Below are 16,186 nucleotides of genomic sequence, written 5' to 3' on the forward strand. Positions count from 1 at the left end.
CATTCCAAGCAATATGAATGGACGATGAATGCGGGTTCAGCTTCATCATGCAGAGCTATCGTCAACTCACACGGCTTGGGATGGTCATCTGGCGCGTGCATTCTTGGGGTAAACTTTATGTCTGCGATTTCTAATAAGAGTCTTTGCTACTCCGTGCCCCGTACGGAGTAGACCTTCGATCTTTGACTCCAGAGCCTTGTCATTTCTACCCAAACATGCCTACACCCATTCCCAGCCCCAGGGGCTTCCCGTGGTCGGGAACCTCTTTGACATGATTCCTGGTAATGTCTGGGCTTCTCTCAATAAGCTGGCAGCCGAGCATGGAAGCAAAGGCATTTTCAAAATCATAGTACTCGGCAAACAGCTCGTCTTCATCACAAACGCCGCTCTCCTGGAGGAGATTAGCGACGAGAAACGCTTCCAGAAAAGTATCACTGGCCCCATCGTTGAGATTCGTCGCTTGGCCAATGATAGTCTGTTTACTGCCTACGAGCATGAGAAGAGCTGGGGCATCGCACACCGCATCATGGCCCCCTTTGTGCTGCCGGGGGCCGTCAAGGCAATGCATGAAGATATCGAGACCACCACAAATGATCTCATCAAGAAATGGACGACGAACGATACCGACGGGCGTGTGAATGTCTCCAATGATCTTGATCGACTCAACCATGCCGCCAACACACAGTGTTTCTTCAGCCAACGCGTCGATTGCGTCTTGGGTGATGAGCCCGCCGTGATCAAAGCGATGTCAGATACCACTTTCGAAGCTGTTCGTCGACCCACGCGGCCAAAGGTTCTCACTTGGCTCCGTTATCAGAGTCAATTCGACAACGACATCAAAATCTGTCGTGACTATTGCGCGCAGATCATAGCAAACCGACGTAACAGTCCAGTTGAAAAAGACGATCTCCTCCATGCCTTGCTTAACGGAAAGGATGAAGAGACCGGCGAATCGCTCCCAGATAGTCGGGTTATTGACGAGATAATCAATATCTACATCGGCAGCGCTACGGCACCCAATCTAGTCACTTTTGCGCTTTACTACCTGGCCAAGCATCCGAGTGAAATCGTTCGTGCCCGCGAGGTGATTGATTCTCTCGTCAGCTCTTCGGACGGACTTCAGCACTCTGATCTAGCCCAGCTGCAGTACTGCACAGCTATCCTTCGCGAATCCTTCCGTCTCTGTGCCACGGCGCCGGGATTCAACATTGTGCCCTTGCCCACTGATGGGCCGGTGCTACTGGGTGGGGGCGAATACGAGATCCCCCAAACCCAGACTATGATTGCAATTCTCTCCGCGGTGAACCGCGACCCAGCTGTCTTCGAAGATCCGAATGCCTTCAAGCCGGAACGCATGCTCGGAGAAGCATTTGACAAGCTCCCTGCTGGGGTGAAGAAAGGTTTCGGAAACGGCAGCGCGAGTGCTACAGGAAGCAGTATGCATGGGAGTGGTCATTGCATGTGCTTATTCGCATCCTCAAGGAAGTGGATTTCGAGTTGGCGGATAAAAACTACTCCTTCGATATGGAAGGAAAGAACTTCAATGGAGCTTTCAGTGTGAAACCATATGGAATGTTCGCAGTGACGAAGAGGAGGAACTAATTTGCATGCGTGTGATGAGCCATGTTCAATTCTCTTGGTCCGTTTCCTTCGTTTATGTTTTGGATGCTTCATTAACTATGCAGGACGACATGGCTTGGTTGTTCTGACTCACGTTTGAGACTTCCAAGTTCTGGGTTAAATTGATGATGGTTGGGCTTTGGTGCCCAGAGACTGTATTGCCTATGTTGTGAACAAATATGATACCATTGCTTTTGATTAATTAAAGATTGGATACTGCATAACTCTCCAGAAATTCCCAGAAGTTGAGACCCGGCTCGATCTTGTCATGGTAGATGCGCTCTATACAGTAGCTTCATCGGCATTTCTCTGCTTTGTCTTGGCGAATAGGCGTTTCAGCAACGCTCTGATGGAATGACCCGGTCCACCAATTTCATAAAGCGGCCTGTGCTCCTCGTTGACATCATGCTCATAGTCATAATCGACATGCACGAAGGCTCGCTCAACATCTGCAAGGCCTTCTAGCTTGCGCTGCAGCTCTTGGCTCACGTCATGAGACTCTCGAAGCTTGGTCTCGGGATCCATGACAATATCAACCTCGACATAAAGCTGCTGCCCAGAGTGGTAGGCACGGCACTATATTCGACATTAGTCAAATCATGGGTAAGAAATCTTGAGATATTTTCTCTGCAACTTACCGTGTCCACTTTCTGGATTCTCTGGTCATGAGTCAAAGTCACATATATGCATTTGTTGACAAATTCCCGCGGTGCGCATTTGCCCACAATGAGCCACATGTTCTCAAATGCGGTAGATGCCCAGGAGAACAAGATTAGCAGTGCAATGCAGCACGCACCAATCGGATCCAAGTACCAGACAAACCGATCGCCAATGATGGCCATGATCAGTCCAAATCCATTGACGGCAAGATCATTGCGGTGGTCAATATAAAAGACATGGGCAGCTGGATACCGACGGAGTCCGAAGCAATACAAGAACATAACGAACTTGGAGAAGATAGCAACGCCAACACAGATCAGCGGCACGAGGGCAAGCTGTTTAGACTCGGTCTCGCCAGCTGCCAGGGACTTGGCTGACTCAATGATCAACTCCACCGCCACGATCGTCATCAATGCACAGAACATTATGACACCCATTGTTTCCACGCGGCGTCGTCCAACGGGATATTTGTATGGCTTTGGGCGCGAGGACATGCGTGAGGTCACGAGCATGACGATCGAGGAGACGAGGTCCATGAAGGCATCTGCAGCGGTAGCAAACAAAGCTAACGAACCGGTTGAGACAGCTGCGTATAGCTGGATGATGAAGAGACAGAAGTTGACAACAAAGCTGGCACGTACGGCCAACTTTACCTTGCCACCGTTTTGAGCTTCGTCCTCGGCCTTGAGGCGCTCCTCGTCGCCGCTGGAGAGGAATCCTTCGATCATCTCATTTTGCTGTTTGTAGAAGCCGCTGATCTTTTCGTCGCCGCTGAATGGGATCCATTGATTCTTTTGCTCGATGATGGTTGTTTTGAATTGTTTGAGGTTGAGCGGGTCTTCCTCCGGGGGAGTCATTTTTGGTGTATGAGGTAGGGCTGGACAAAGTTATCAGATGAAGATCAGATAAGTAGCGACAAGAAATCTTCGCATCTAAGGTTTAAGGGTCATACAGAAAGCCAAGAGTCTTTTGCCAAGAATCCCCGGTGTCCGGAGCACTATCAGCGCCTTGGCATTGTGGCAGTGTCTGTGAGATTTCTCTTGGCTTGTTGGAAACAGCGAGTCAAATTGCGGCATTTCGTAGGGCTTGCGGAGGTTCTCCGGTGGTGGAAGATTTGAGCATTACAAACCAATCAAATTTTATAGTGGTTGAATAGTTACTTCCCAACGAGTTGAAATTGTCTGGATTTTGCGACGATGTCTTTCATCTGAAGCATCCATTTCGTATGCGGAGTATTTTCCCACCGAAACATCTACCTATGGGGTGCGGGAGGGTGAGTCGGTTACTTCCAAGATTTCATTCTGACTTTGATATCTTGCATGCATGCGGAGTATAGGTTTGCTATTATGATTCTGTCATAGTCATGTCAGCAGTTATAGCTCCTGATCTCCGTACAAGAGACACTATATACCTGATTGGCTCAAGTTAATATCTACTATGTAGTATGTTTATCCCGAGGTTCCATAATGATCATTAAGCTCTGAGGTTGGACCTCGGGAAGGGTCCCAGGTCGGCCCAGCTGGAACCTTGGAACGAAACGAAGCTTAATCATCTCAAAACCTAGCCCTAACCTGATGACAGTTTACCTACGTGAGGACATACCAACAGTAACACTCTGTCCCTGTTTCTAAAATCTATCCATGAATGCAGCATGAGTAAGAAATTCCAAGCTTCAAATGCCCTTATGATTGTAAAGAGCGTCAGACAGCCATTCCATCCGTGAATCATCAATACCAGCATCAACACTTATGTGAGGCCAAAAGCCATTCACGCGGTAAGTATAGAATTAACCTGTCCGCGTCGTCATATTGACGTCCCAGAAAGTTTATTCCTCTGAAACTGCTATGACCTCCCCTCCAGAAGGAACCAGGGGGTAAAAAGAGAGACGGGGAGAGGCTACCATGTTTCCGATTGGTGGCAGCCGTTGCAGCTCGGTATCATCATTCCTCCTCATTATCAGGCTCTTGACTCAATTTTCCCTAGCTTTTAGCATCACGAAATAGCAGGTGACGTTAGCTGGAACTATACCATTTTAGTTCATTGATCAAAGCTAGCCATACAGAGGAACTCCAAAGTCTGCTTACCTCCAACCTCCGAGGAGGATCTTTTCCTTACAGCGTTTCCCCAGAGACAGAGTCCCTATCGGTGAGGCGATCTATCGCATTTTGAATGATCAAGGGCATCCATACGGGAGCTATAGCTGAGAGCCTCGAGCTACACCTAGGCAACTGTGGAAAAGATCCCCGTGGCCAAAGGCGAGGGAGAGAGCTATGAGCTAGGCACATTCCTGAAACATCCGAGCTCCGTCAAGATTTGGGAAGCTCTGCTTCCAATCGCGATCTTGCACCAGGCATGTTGACAAACGTGTCACATTTAAGATGTATTGCAATAGCCAAGTTAGAAAAATTGTCCGGTGATCTAATCATTTGACTCTGATCCCTTCATTCCAGCCCTTAGCTGTAGCTGTAACCTTGCCCGGAGAGCTCAAATCTTGGATGGATGTCAGGAATGTTAGGGCGGATTACCGTTCGGAGCTTTTTTTATCATCTAAGAATTTAAGTGGTTAAATAAAAGAGCTTGACAGCTCCGTAATGAGGCGTCGGAACAATATTTCACGCGATTTACCTCGTGTGTTTCAGTATGTCGACAAACATGGCCTCCAAGGTCTTGCGGAACAACACCAACGTCAACTGGGTGAAGGATCCAGGACTGCGAAAGCTCAATCTAGGCATCGGTTTGATGCTCTCTGCATCGGCTACTGCCGGATATTGTGCTAGTATGATCAACGGCCTTCTCGTGCTGCCCGAATGTAACGGTTTCCATTTCATGACCCACATCCAATGTGCTGACTTGGGAATATAGTCAACGACTTTTTATCTGACCTTGACACAAATGTGAGAGGCTTGATCATTGCGGCTGTCTCCCTCGGCTCCTTCCTAGCCTTCATCCCAGCATCCTACATTGCCGACAATTTGGGGCGCAGGATCTGTGTTCTAATCGGATCATCACTAGTGATCATTGCATCGGTCATTCAAATCGCAACATCTAACCATTGGGTTTTTTTCATCTCTCGCGTGCTGGCCGGTGTGGGAGTTGGAATCTCACAGACAGCTGCGCCGTTGCTCATTACCGAATCGACACATCCACGCCAACGACAAGCATTCACGGGCTTATACAACGCGCTTTGGTTTATTGGGTCGATCACATCTGCCCTAATCAGCTTTGCGGGACTTTCATTGATAGGAACCTGGTCCTGGAAACTCCCTTGTTTAACGCAAGTGTTTTATCCGGCTCTCCAGCTAGTCGGTCTTTTGTTCGTTCCTGAGAGTCCAAGATGGCTGGTGTCTCGGGGCAGAAAAGAGGAGGGAATGGCTATTCTCGCAAGATACCACGCCAACGGAGACGAGGACGATGAGCTGGTCCAAGATGAATTCTACAACATCTGCAAGAGTATTGATGCTGAATCAAGCTCAAAGTCACGAGGTTGGATGTCATTCTTCGAAAGCCGGAGCAACATGCATCGCCTGGCGATCTGCATCATATTGGGTTTCATGCAAGAATGGTCCGGAAATGGTATGGCGACTCCCGCTTGATTCTTGCTCACAGTTATTAACTTTCATCTCTTAGGTGTGGTCTCATATTATCTAGCACCTATTCTGACTTCGGTTGGTATATACCGCGCGGCATACCAAGCTGCCATCAATATAAGTCTGCAGGCCTGGAACCTGATGTTCGCGGTCGGCGGAGCAATGGCCGCAGATCGCTTCGGACGACGAAGACTTTGGCTCATCGCAACCACCCTGATGTTCGTCTACCTTGCTGTCGCAACGAGCATGAGTGGCCTGTTTACGGAGCTGGGGATTCTGGAGGCTGGCATCGCGGTGGTACCGATGCTGTTCCTCTTCTGCGCTGCCTTTGACATGGCTTACATGCCTTTGTTTATCGCGTACCCAGCAGAGATTCTCCCCTTCCAGATCCGCGCCAAGGGTCTCGCCGTGACGCTGACGACCGACTCCATGGCATGTTTCTTCAACCAGTACGTCAACCCAGTGGCGTTTGCGGCAATCCGCTGGAAGTACTTTACCGTCTACTTGGGCTGCCTCATTATCTTCCTGTGTACGATCTACTTCCTGTTCCCCGAGACTAAAGGTCTATCCCTGGAAGAAGTTGGGCAGATCTTTGAGAAGGAGAAACCCTACGATGTGGAAACTCCCACTTCGGCTACATCCCAAGAGCTATTTGTATACCCAAAGAAGAGCAGCACTTCTTCATGAGGATAACGCTTTTGTTGCTGCTTGTTGTAATTACGACAGTGCTCTCGACTCGACCAGTTCGGCTCAACACCGAAGACTGATGTTATCTAGGTGTCTTTTTTGTTTTTGTTTTTGTTTCTGTCTTTTGTCTTGTGCAGCAAAGCCCATGTTGAATAGTAAATCCTATAGATAGATAGACCTTGTCATGTATCAAGATCAACTGATTGCCGCATTCACAAGCGGTCGAGCCCTTGGCTTACAACCTTGGAAAGGAAAATAGTATGCTTCCAAGCTAAAGGAAAAAAAAACAAGTCGATTGAAGATATCACTCATATCAAGTAAATTTTGAAAGAATGGCAATTCGATCCAACAAAAAGCTAAGACGTTGGCCTTTCAATGTGAAGGGCGTTTTATAGATATGGGCAACCAATCAGACGTCCCCAGTTACCACTCACGCTAAACCCAAGTGGAAACCTCCAGACGGCAGCTTATCAAAAACACTCTCTCCAGCTGTCCAACGTCCAATTTCCTATTGCCGACATACAATTGATCCATCAAACCCACATCGCAATCACACAAACCCCCAAAATGTCCAAATACGAAACCGCGCTCGCGCGCATCGACGCCGCGCACGCCGACGACCCCCGCCAAACCCAAACCGGCACACCAATGCCCTACGAACTCCACTACGCCCAAAAAATGACTAAATACCTTGAAACTTTGCGTCCAGACGCACCAGAGCTCCTGCGCCTCGCAATTCGCGCCCAACACCTCCGCCGCTGGGAAGTTCCCCGCGATAGCCACCCCGCAACGAAGATCGGGTACCACTCGTGGCGCGCGGGGCTTCAGAGGCGACAGGCGGCGCTTGTTGAGGAGATATGTGTGGAGAGTGGGTATTCGGCTGAGGAGGCGGGGAGGGTTGGGGCACTTGTGCGGAAGGCGGATTTGAAGCAGGGGGATCCGGATACGCAGACGCTGGAGGATGTTGCTTGTTTGGTGTTTTTGGATGATCAGTTTGATAAGTTTGAGACGGATCTTGGGGATGAGGAGAAGATGGTGGGGATTTTGCAGAAGACTTGGGGGAAGATGTCGGAACGGGGGAGGGAGGAGGCGCTGAAGATTAATTTGTCGGAGAAGGCGCAGAGGTTGGTTGGGATTGCATTGAGTGGATGATTTGTTAGTTAGTATGAGTAGTGGTTCATAAGTATATATCAATTTGAAAGAGAACTTAATGTCTATGCAGTATTTGCCTTGTTATATCCATCTTATTTTTACAAGGTGCCGTTCCTAGCTTGATATGAACTGAACTACCGCCAGGAAGTATCAGAATGTTGGCATCTTTTGATTCGGTTGTCTGTTACCTTATGCCTTTCTGGGTCCTTTCAAGGTTTCAATGGTCTTTCTCATGTCTGAAAGTGGTAACAGCGCAAAGAAAAAGAAATTATCTAGTCCTTTTCCACCGTGGAGGAAATCTATAAACTCATGTCCAGGTGGGCACCATGGAGCAGGCATGGGTTTACAAAATAACTTGCAAGGTCTGTTAAAAGCACACATTGATATCATCACTGGCTGAATTGTATTCGTTAAACGTAAAATTATTTTCCATCCCGTCAAACGCCCGCTCATAGAAAAGCTTTGAAATCCGAACAAAATATGAGAGTAGAGAGCAAAAGAGAACTCCGAGTCGCAATGCATGAAACGCTCAGTCATCGATGTCGCGGCACGACCAAATAATTAAGCACTACCAGTGTCAATCAACTGCACCAGCCCAATAGCAGCGCCGGCGGCGACACCACCAACACAGCACATCTGCACACCACCCCAGACGCCGGCGAGCACATTATCACGACCGGACCAGCCGCGGACAACGCAGGTCTTGACATAGCCAAAGACAAGGAGCGTGATCGCCATCACACCGATACTCCAGTACAGAGCAACCATTACCTGAGTGACGATGAAGTATGGAATCAGCGGGATGAAGCCGCCGATGAAGTAGCCCAAGGCGAGGGTGATAGCGGATGTCCAGGCCTGGTTGCAGTCTGGCGCAGTCTCACGGTGATGGAACGCAAGCAGGAACTCGAGGAGTCGGTCCTGCGACACATGCAGATCGCGAGTGATGTCTGCAACAGCCGAGTCCGAGAGACCGTATGGGCTGAAGGTTTCGCGCACCATGGCGCGGGTCTCTTGTGGGTCCGTCTTGATCAGTTGCTGTGTTTCACGGACCGTTGCTTCATACGATTCACTGGGAACACTGTTAGCAATTGCGCACGGCCAGCTTTGCTTTGATTCCAACTTACGCTTCGCTCTTGGCTCCGACATATCCACCCAGGCCCATGGAGATGGCTCCAGCTGCGAGCTCGGCGAGACCGCCCAGAACGACCACTTTGGTGTTGCCGAGTGCGGAGAGACCCGCGGATAGGGCAAAGGGCACCGTCAGACCGTCCGAGAGACCCAGAATGGCGTCCGAGACGATGCGGGGGTTGATTCGGCAACGGGTGCTACCACTGCTGCCAACCGTGGTTGTTGAATCATCGTTGCTGGCGCGTCGTTCGAACGTGTCATAGGAGCGACTGTTTTGAGATTCCAAGTCGGAGTCTCCCTGAATGGTATCCCCGTCGTCGACGCGAGCGAGGAGCGGTTTGCCTAAGAGATAATGTGTTAGTGCATGGTTCTGGAGCGCTCCATGCCGACGATTTACTTACCGGACGAATTCTTGCTGGCTTGGGTGGGGAACAGCTTCTGTTTGATGAACAAGAGAGCCATTGTGTTTACTTTGTCCCGAGGACTGGTCTCAAGAAGTTCTCCCGAAGGTGCGTGTTATGGGAAAGGGTCGTGTGACAACAATGGAAGAGCTTGTGAAGCTTTGGAAAGGGTATCGTGAGATTGAGTCCTGGGATAACTATGGAGCAGAAAAAAGAAAAAAGCGTCAACAACGATCGGCAGCGTCTCCCCCCTTTAAGACGCTCAACAGTGGACTACACCGGTCTCAGCAAATCGCCCATGCCGCCCAAGAGAAAGAAAAAAAACCCAGGCAGTCCACTCTTAGTGCATGTTGAACAAGGAAAAAATGGGGATGTATTCGTCAAGGAGCAGCACACGGCCAATCACTGAGCACTGAAAGGTCAGCATTTACGACATCTAGAAGGTCTAGGAGCTGCAAGGTGAGAGATCGTTGCTCAGAAATGAGAGAAGTCGCGGTCGAGACTACAAATGCAGTTGACATGATTGGTGAGCGTTGCGATGATGACTTTTAGCCCGCTTCTGATTCGTCAGGAAGATCGCCCTTCCCGCGGTCCACGGATTTAAAGTGCAATACCTCGTCTCTGATTGGTGGAGAGGCCTGCTCTTAGGGCTCCGGTCGATCGCGGCTTGTTTCTGCATTTAGCCCGATTGCTAATAGCCTTCGGCTCTAACTGACATTCGGACTCGGACATATCAAATTGGGATGTCCACTTCCGCTTATTCGGATTATGCCCGAGAGGCGTTGACATTTTTCTTCCTCTACGGAGTACTATATGCAACACAGCTGCGACGGTTCTTTGTTTAGGATGCTCGATTGGTCAAGTTGCACTGATCAGACAATCGGGATGGTGAAAGCAATAACCCGAGAGTACAACCCGATGAGGGTGTTACAAACAAAAAATTCATGGGGATGCAGCCTGCCAGTGGGCTCTGGCGATGACAAACTGGAGTTGAGGTAAATGACTATGGCTTCAGTCCGGTGCTGACGGCGGAAAATTGAGGGCATTTATGGCTTGCCAAGGCTCTACAACTGGGGACGCTGGCGACGCTCGCGGATACAGTGGGGCTGTTGGGGTCGTTTTACGAGAATTTCAAGCCAGGGGAGTCTTTTCTGTCAAATCTCCCTGATGGCTATGGTAGTTGATGCCCTGAAATCCCTGAGCGAGCTCCGAGGGGTCGTGCATGGAGCATCTCCAGACGAAATTGGCAAGGAAGCGAGGGGTGAATGAAACAATCCAGAAACGTTTTCTGCAAATCGAGGGGGAGTTCCAAGGTTCAGGTGATACGGAGTACTATCTGGAGTGTTAATTGTCGAAAGTGGGGAGGGCGAATGGAGGCAAGAAGCTCTAGAGATTGACGATTCTGAGACGCAATGCCCAGCCAGCTATGAACATTGGGGTTTACGACCTTCGGTCGAATCTTTTCAGGATATTCGTTATGCGAGGAGCCATGATCGTACATAATTTGTGCAAGATGATACATAAGAGCATGAACCCAACAGTCTGTGTCGTGAGGCAGGTTTATTTGCCTTCTGCGCGGTCCACCAACTGTTCTTCCAGTCCCATTGGTTCCCAGATTTCCTTGGCCTTTTTGTTTTGAACCCAAACCACATCGCCCTGTATGAAGGCCACAACACCACCCTTGCCAGTAGCACTGGCCGTAATGCGGAAGAGTGGCTGACCGTTTTGTGGATGAGCCTCGCGTAAGGGCAGCATGATAAGTCCTTGCTCCATGCACCAACTTTCGAGGATGTCCTTGAAGGCAACTTCTTCCACCACCGGCGCCCTGGTCTTGGCTTCAGGAGCTGCTGCCGCTGCTGCAGTAGCGGCAGCGACCTTTTCTTCTCGCGTGGGAAGTGTGGTCTGGGTGGTAGCAGGGCGTGGAAGTTCCGCGGCTGCACGGTCACCAAGCTGAGAAGCAAGATTCATGGTCTCTAGACCCTTATTCCACTGCTCGTCAACGATGGTAAGTTCATTGACCTCTGCCGGGATCTGAGTGCGCCACCAAGAGAACCAAGCACCGACTTCTTCGTAATTTGGGTCGTTGGTGAGCCAGATGTACAAGATCTCATGCCATTTGGGGAAGAACTCGGCGATCAGTAAGAGACCAATCACGTTGAGTTTGAAGTAATCCTTCCAGCGCAAAACATCCTCGAGTGCCGTGAGGTCTTGGTCCGACGGGTCGACTGTAAAATTCTCCCGGAGGTGGCGGCCAAGGCGCGGTAGAAGATGATTGCGTAGACAGATATCGAATTCAGACCCTAGGACATCGCGCCAGATTTCAATGCGATCTACCAGTCCCTTACGCAGACTCCATGTATCAAGCACCGAGCGGAACTTCCTCTTCGCGTCGGACATGAGACCCGTGGGCTGTTTTGGGTTGGTGTGTCGTTCGTCCAAGTACTGAAGCCAGGTGAAGAACCACCAGGGGAACTTCCCATCGTGCTCGGAGCCAGCACCAGGATGTCGTCGGCTGCTGCGAGGCCTCCAGTTCTTGAGAGCGGTAGCCAGCTTGGGTACGACTAGCTGATCAAGAAGATTCGCGAACACGAATGAGGGTACAATCGGTTTCCAGGCCACGACCAGCGCGGTTGCCTTGGAGGTGTCGTAAACATCCCAATCATTCAGAAGTGCCGAGCGCACCTGCGGTAGCCAGATGGTGTAGATCATTGATTCGTAGGGTGAGGTGGATGACCGCTTGAGCGGCTCGTTCAGTTTGCTACGGGTAAGAAGCGGTTGAAGGCGAGTAAGATGGGACACAAGGAATGTGGGGTCTTGTAGAGGTTCCCATTCCTCCATGGCCTGGCGAAAGAGCGGGTGCAGAGCCGCAACTGCGGTTTCTGGAAGTCGGTGTTCGTCGATGGCATCTCGGTACTGGGTCTCCAGAGCTTCAAGCTTGTTGGTCATCTCATCGAACTTGCTCGAAATGCTTTCGTCATGTTCAAAGATGTCGAGCTCTTCGACTGCGGCAATCAGACCCGTAAGATGATTGACCTGGGCTTGATATGAATCTAATTCATCCACAACTTGAGCCTCCTCAACCTCGATGAACTTCTTTCTTTCCGTGAGACCTTTCCATTCGTCTGCAAATGCTTCGAGGTCGTTCCGAGCTCGCTGGGCGATCTTAAATGCTTCTCCTTCCTCCTTGGTGACGAATTGTTTTGTCGACATGAGACCAGCGGTCGAAGTGAGGACACGCTGCTCCTTTCCGGTGGCATCCACAAGAGATTTCAGAACATTGGGCACTTCTAGACCCTCCATATCATCCTCCATCTCACGCGCTGTGCGGAATTTGGGCTTGGCGCGCTGGACTGGTGTCCCTGTGCCACTTCGGCTCTGAGTCTTGCGCTCCTCCTTCTTCTTGCGCCGGCGCTTGCGCTCTTCTTCTGAGCTGTCATCTTCCAGGACTTTTCCATGCTGCGCAGCGATGCGTCGCTCTTCCTCGCGGGTTTTCTTGGACTTCTCGCTGACGGCACCCAGACCTGCTCCTTGTGGTCGAGCCTGGACTTCGATTGGGTTCATGATACCCTGTCCTGTTGTTCCCAGACCCTGTCCTTCCTTGTAACCCATCTTCGCCATCATGCGAGCAGCAAAGCTGTTGGCTCCTCCTGCCCCACCGCGCGATGGCGCGCCGCCGCCGCCCCGACAATTTGAGTTGGCCATATTGTTTCGATTATTGCGTGAACCACTGCCAATTCCACCCATTGTTGGAGGTGGTGATTCAGATCGAGAGGCTGCTCTGGCGAAACCTCGAAAGCCGGATGTTGGGCGTGTGTCTGTGTCTTCGTCAGAGCTCACGTCGGCAGCCTTGCGCTTGTGACCGGCATATGAAGGCGACTCCATGCTGTCAGGGTGTCATTTGTCGCTTATTAACAAAGTGACAGCGCCCTCGGATTGCAGCGAAAGCAACGCGGTGATGTGAGAAGCCGCACGAGCAAGCGAGTGTGAGTTGAAAGCTCATGAAAATCACGTGTATATCTAACCGGAACATTATTCTTCCGCAAAACAAGATGACGTTTGGTTAAGCTCGGTTACTTCATAGCTCCGCTGCACGCCTCGCTCACTTTTTTCTCTTCAGACTAATCCATCTCATACCATTGATACACTTTGGCCCTTATCCCCGCACAGACTCACCCCATAAACACTTCCATCATGGCTGCTGCTCTTCTTAACAACTCGGCCCGCGTTGCCCTTCGTTCGGGTGTTTCGGCTACCTCCAAGGCCGGCGCTGCGGGCTTGACCTTCGCCCGCGGCAAGGCCACTCTTCCCGATCTCTCCTGTAAGCTATGCATCTCGGATGCCCAGGCATTTGGATATGAGTCTCCTTTGCCTTTCCTGGGAACACATGAACTGACACTGTCGACAAGACGACTACGGTGCTCTGGAGCCCTCCATCTCCGGTAAGATCATGGAGATTCACCACAAGAACCACCACAACACCTACGTCACCAACTACAACAACTCCATTGAGCAGCTCCAGGAAGCCCAGCACCAGGGCAACATTGCCGCCCAGATCGCTCTCAAGCCCGCCATCAACTTCAACGGCGGTGGTCACCTTAACCACTCTCTGTTCTGGGAGAACCTTGCCCCCAAGAGCGCTGGTGGTGGTGAGCCCCCCCTCTGGTGCCCTCTCCAAGGCCATTGACACCACCTACGGTGGCCTCGGCGAGTTCCAGTCCAAGATGAACGCCGCTCTTGCCAGCATCCAGGGCAGCGGTTGGGCTTGGCTCGTCAAGGACAAGCAGACTGGCCAGATCAGCATCCGCACCTACGCTGTAAGTCACTATGGCATTCAATCCATTGGGGTACTGCTAACACCTCCTAGAACCAGGACCCCGTTGTCGGTCAGTTCGAGCCTTTGCTCGGTATTGACGCTTGGGAGCACGCCTACTAGTAAGAATTCCCCCTTTATTCATTGTCATAACAACACTAACCCAATTTTAGCCTCCAATACCAGAACCGCAAGGTCGAGTACTTCTCTGCCATCTGGGACATCATCAACTGGAAGACCGTTGAGAAGCGCTTTGCTTAAATGCTTCCGCTTTACTTGTAAATGCTGCTATGATCTACTGCGATTTATTACCCCTGTATTGTAGCATGTACTTTCAATATTATCATAATTGAATCATTCCCAATCCGTACGACGGAGCTGGACATCGACGTAACAATTGTATACAACCTGGACCCACCGGGCCGGGCGGACCGCGTAATACAAGCTCACCGCGGACTTCCGAGACAATGGACCCTGATTTGTTCTGGACTTTTCTTGCTTTCTCTGCACATCACAATCATGTCTGCAGAAAGTCCAGGCCAGAAGCATGGCTTCAAGTCCTTCGTTTCCAATGCTTTGCGACCCAAAAAATCACGCCAAACGCTCAGGAAGGGCAGTAGATCGACTACAGACCTGCGGCTGGCCGCTCGTCCCAGTATCGACGAAGGGCCGCCTCCTCCTCTACCTGCTCCCCCAATGCCAGAGCTAGCTCCGTTACATGCACACAGACTCAAGTACAAGGAATTGCATGCCCAGGTGGACAGTCAACTCGGCGAGCGCCGAGACTATACAGAAATCATCCATTCGCTAGGCACTCTGGGAGTCGACGAAGACCCCGAAGAAAGATATGAACACAACGATCGCCGACCGCCAGGTGAAGGCGATGTCGCCAGTCTATCGCCCAGGCTTTGGGCGCAAATAGCAAGCTACTTGGACCCTGCTGGAGCCGCAAGCCTATCAATCGCTAGCATCACCCTATACCGACGCCTAGGCCCAAGATACTTCAGGGCCCTAGAGTACCCCGAAAACCGCCTCCACAAACTCACCTTCCTCGCCGGTCTCGACCGAACTCTCCCCCGCTCACCTGCTCTGCATCCCTTGCGCCCGATACCATGTCCGCACCCAGCGCGGCACAGAACGCCTACGCCCAACCCACGTCCTCAACCTACTCTTCAACTGCCCCAACTCCACAAACGCCCTCAACCCCCCCTCCCCGCCACCGCATCACCCACGGCCGCATGCTCCCCTTTACATTCGTCCAACTCACACTGCGCGCCCACCGCTTCGGCCCATCCTACGGTCTGACCCCAGACGCATTAGGCCGACGATGGCAACGCGACGACTGGTCACACACATCCCGCTTCCACGTGCACTCAGGCCGGCTCCTGATGCGCGTAACCTCACAGACATTCGCGGCACCCGCACTGACTCCCTCGGCGCAGCGCATGCTCCTGTTCTCGCGCGAAGACTACTGGCCATACTTCAGCGCATGCGCGCACTGGCGCGACGGCGAACTCATGCCAGCTTGCAAGTGTGCGCTGGAGCATATCCCGCGGCCGAGAAGCACGGGTGGACTACAGGGACTCGAGCATCGGGTTAAAGACCGCTGGGCGGGCGACATATTTGATCCCAATGCGCTGACGACGCTGTGCGGATTCTGTCGGCCGATGCGGAGGTGTCCGGAGTGTCCGACGGAGTATTTGATTGAGGTTAAGCTGTGCGAGGACCGCGCGGACGGAAGGTTCAAGCAGGCTATTACTGTGACGCGGTGGAGTGATCTTGGGGATGGGAAGACGCCTTTTGGGATTCAGTGGGCTGCTATTAATGGGAAGACGAATGAATATGATTCGTTCCAGCATGAGCACTATGCTAAGCGGGGAATCGCGAGTATCTTCGAGGCTGCTTTTACGGCGGATACGTTGCCTGGTCAGCGGGTTATCTCGCTGAATCCGAAGAAGAAGAAATTGGGCGAGAAGGGGAATGATTGGTATTAGGTTGTCATTTTTGGGTGGTTTTCTCTTACTACTCTGTACGGTATAATGATTTTTGGACACGCAAAAAGAACGGGCTGGAGTTAGGAACTAATTTGCATTGACTCGATGAGCCAGAGGTGGTAATGGACGAGCTACGACACAATTTGG

General features: G+C 51.2%; 8 protein-coding genes across 8 annotated transcripts; 5 read left to right on the top strand and 3 right to left on the bottom strand.

Moving 5' to 3' along the window:
* Positions 1–271: 271 nt before the first annotated feature.
* Positions 272–1,602, top strand: N7506_008000 (Cytochrome P450; the record flags this gene model as incomplete). Its single annotated transcript, XM_056957293.1, has 2 exons — positions 272–1,390; positions 1,438–1,602. The coding sequence occupies 2 exons, from the start codon at positions 272–274 to the stop codon at positions 1,600–1,602; spliced, it is 1,284 nt and encodes a 427-aa protein (XP_056811627.1).
* A 300-nt stretch (positions 1,603–1,902) lies between these two features.
* On the bottom strand, positions 1,903–3,137 carry N7506_008001 (cation diffusion facilitator family transporter; the record flags this gene model as incomplete). Its single annotated transcript, XM_056957294.1, has 2 exons — positions 1,903–2,196; positions 2,259–3,137. 2 exons carry the CDS (start codon positions 3,135–3,137, stop codon positions 1,903–1,905), a joined length of 1,173 nt encoding a protein of 390 aa, XP_056811628.1.
* Positions 3,138–4,932: 1,795 nt separating this feature from the next.
* N7506_008002 (uncharacterized protein) lies at positions 4,933–6,554 on the top strand (the record flags this gene model as incomplete). The annotated part of the gene is made up of 3 exons (XM_056957295.1): positions 4,933–5,089; positions 5,143–5,853; positions 5,908–6,554. The coding sequence occupies 3 exons, from the start codon at positions 4,933–4,935 to the stop codon at positions 6,552–6,554; spliced, it is 1,515 nt and encodes a 504-aa protein (XP_056811629.1).
* A 567-nt stretch (positions 6,555–7,121) lies between these two features.
* On the top strand, positions 7,122–7,706 carry N7506_008003 (DUF4202 domain-containing protein; the record flags this gene model as incomplete). Its single annotated transcript, XM_056957296.1, has 1 exon — positions 7,122–7,706. The coding sequence occupies one exon, from the start codon at positions 7,122–7,124 to the stop codon at positions 7,704–7,706; it is 585 nt and encodes a 194-aa protein (XP_056811630.1).
* A 561-nt stretch (positions 7,707–8,267) lies between these two features.
* Positions 8,268–9,296, bottom strand: N7506_008004 (VIT1/CCC1 transporter family protein; the record flags this gene model as incomplete). The annotated part of the gene is made up of 3 exons (XM_056957297.1): positions 8,268–8,775; positions 8,831–9,176; positions 9,236–9,296. The coding sequence occupies 3 exons, from the start codon at positions 9,294–9,296 to the stop codon at positions 8,268–8,270; spliced, it is 915 nt and encodes a 304-aa protein (XP_056811631.1).
* A 1,499-nt stretch (positions 9,297–10,795) lies between these two features.
* Positions 10,796–13,117, bottom strand: N7506_008005 (putative G-patch domain protein (TFIP11); the record flags this gene model as incomplete). The annotated part of the gene is made up of 1 exon (XM_056957298.1): positions 10,796–13,117. One exon carries the CDS (start codon positions 13,115–13,117, stop codon positions 10,796–10,798), a length of 2,322 nt encoding a protein of 773 aa, XP_056811632.1.
* A 309-nt stretch (positions 13,118–13,426) lies between these two features.
* Positions 13,427–14,306, top strand: sod2 (superoxide dismutase sodB; the record flags this gene model as incomplete). The annotated part of the gene is made up of 5 exons (XM_056957299.1): positions 13,427–13,553; positions 13,642–13,824; positions 13,871–14,049; positions 14,100–14,167; positions 14,219–14,306. 5 exons carry the CDS (start codon positions 13,427–13,429, stop codon positions 14,304–14,306), a joined length of 645 nt encoding a protein of 214 aa, XP_056811633.1.
* A 258-nt stretch (positions 14,307–14,564) lies between these two features.
* On the top strand, positions 14,565–16,039 carry N7506_008007 (uncharacterized protein; the record flags this gene model as incomplete). Its single annotated transcript, XM_056957300.1, has 2 exons — positions 14,565–15,061; positions 15,172–16,039. 2 exons carry the CDS (start codon positions 14,565–14,567, stop codon positions 16,037–16,039), a joined length of 1,365 nt encoding a protein of 454 aa, XP_056811634.1.
* Between the last annotated feature and the right edge of the window lie 147 nt (positions 16,040–16,186).

Source organism: Penicillium brevicompactum (genome assembly GCF_028827555.1).
Source record: "Penicillium brevicompactum strain IBT 35665 chromosome Unknown utg000005l_segment0_segment0, whole genome shotgun sequence".
NCBI classification, from domain to species: domain Eukaryota; kingdom Fungi; phylum Ascomycota; class Eurotiomycetes; order Eurotiales; family Aspergillaceae; genus Penicillium; species Penicillium brevicompactum.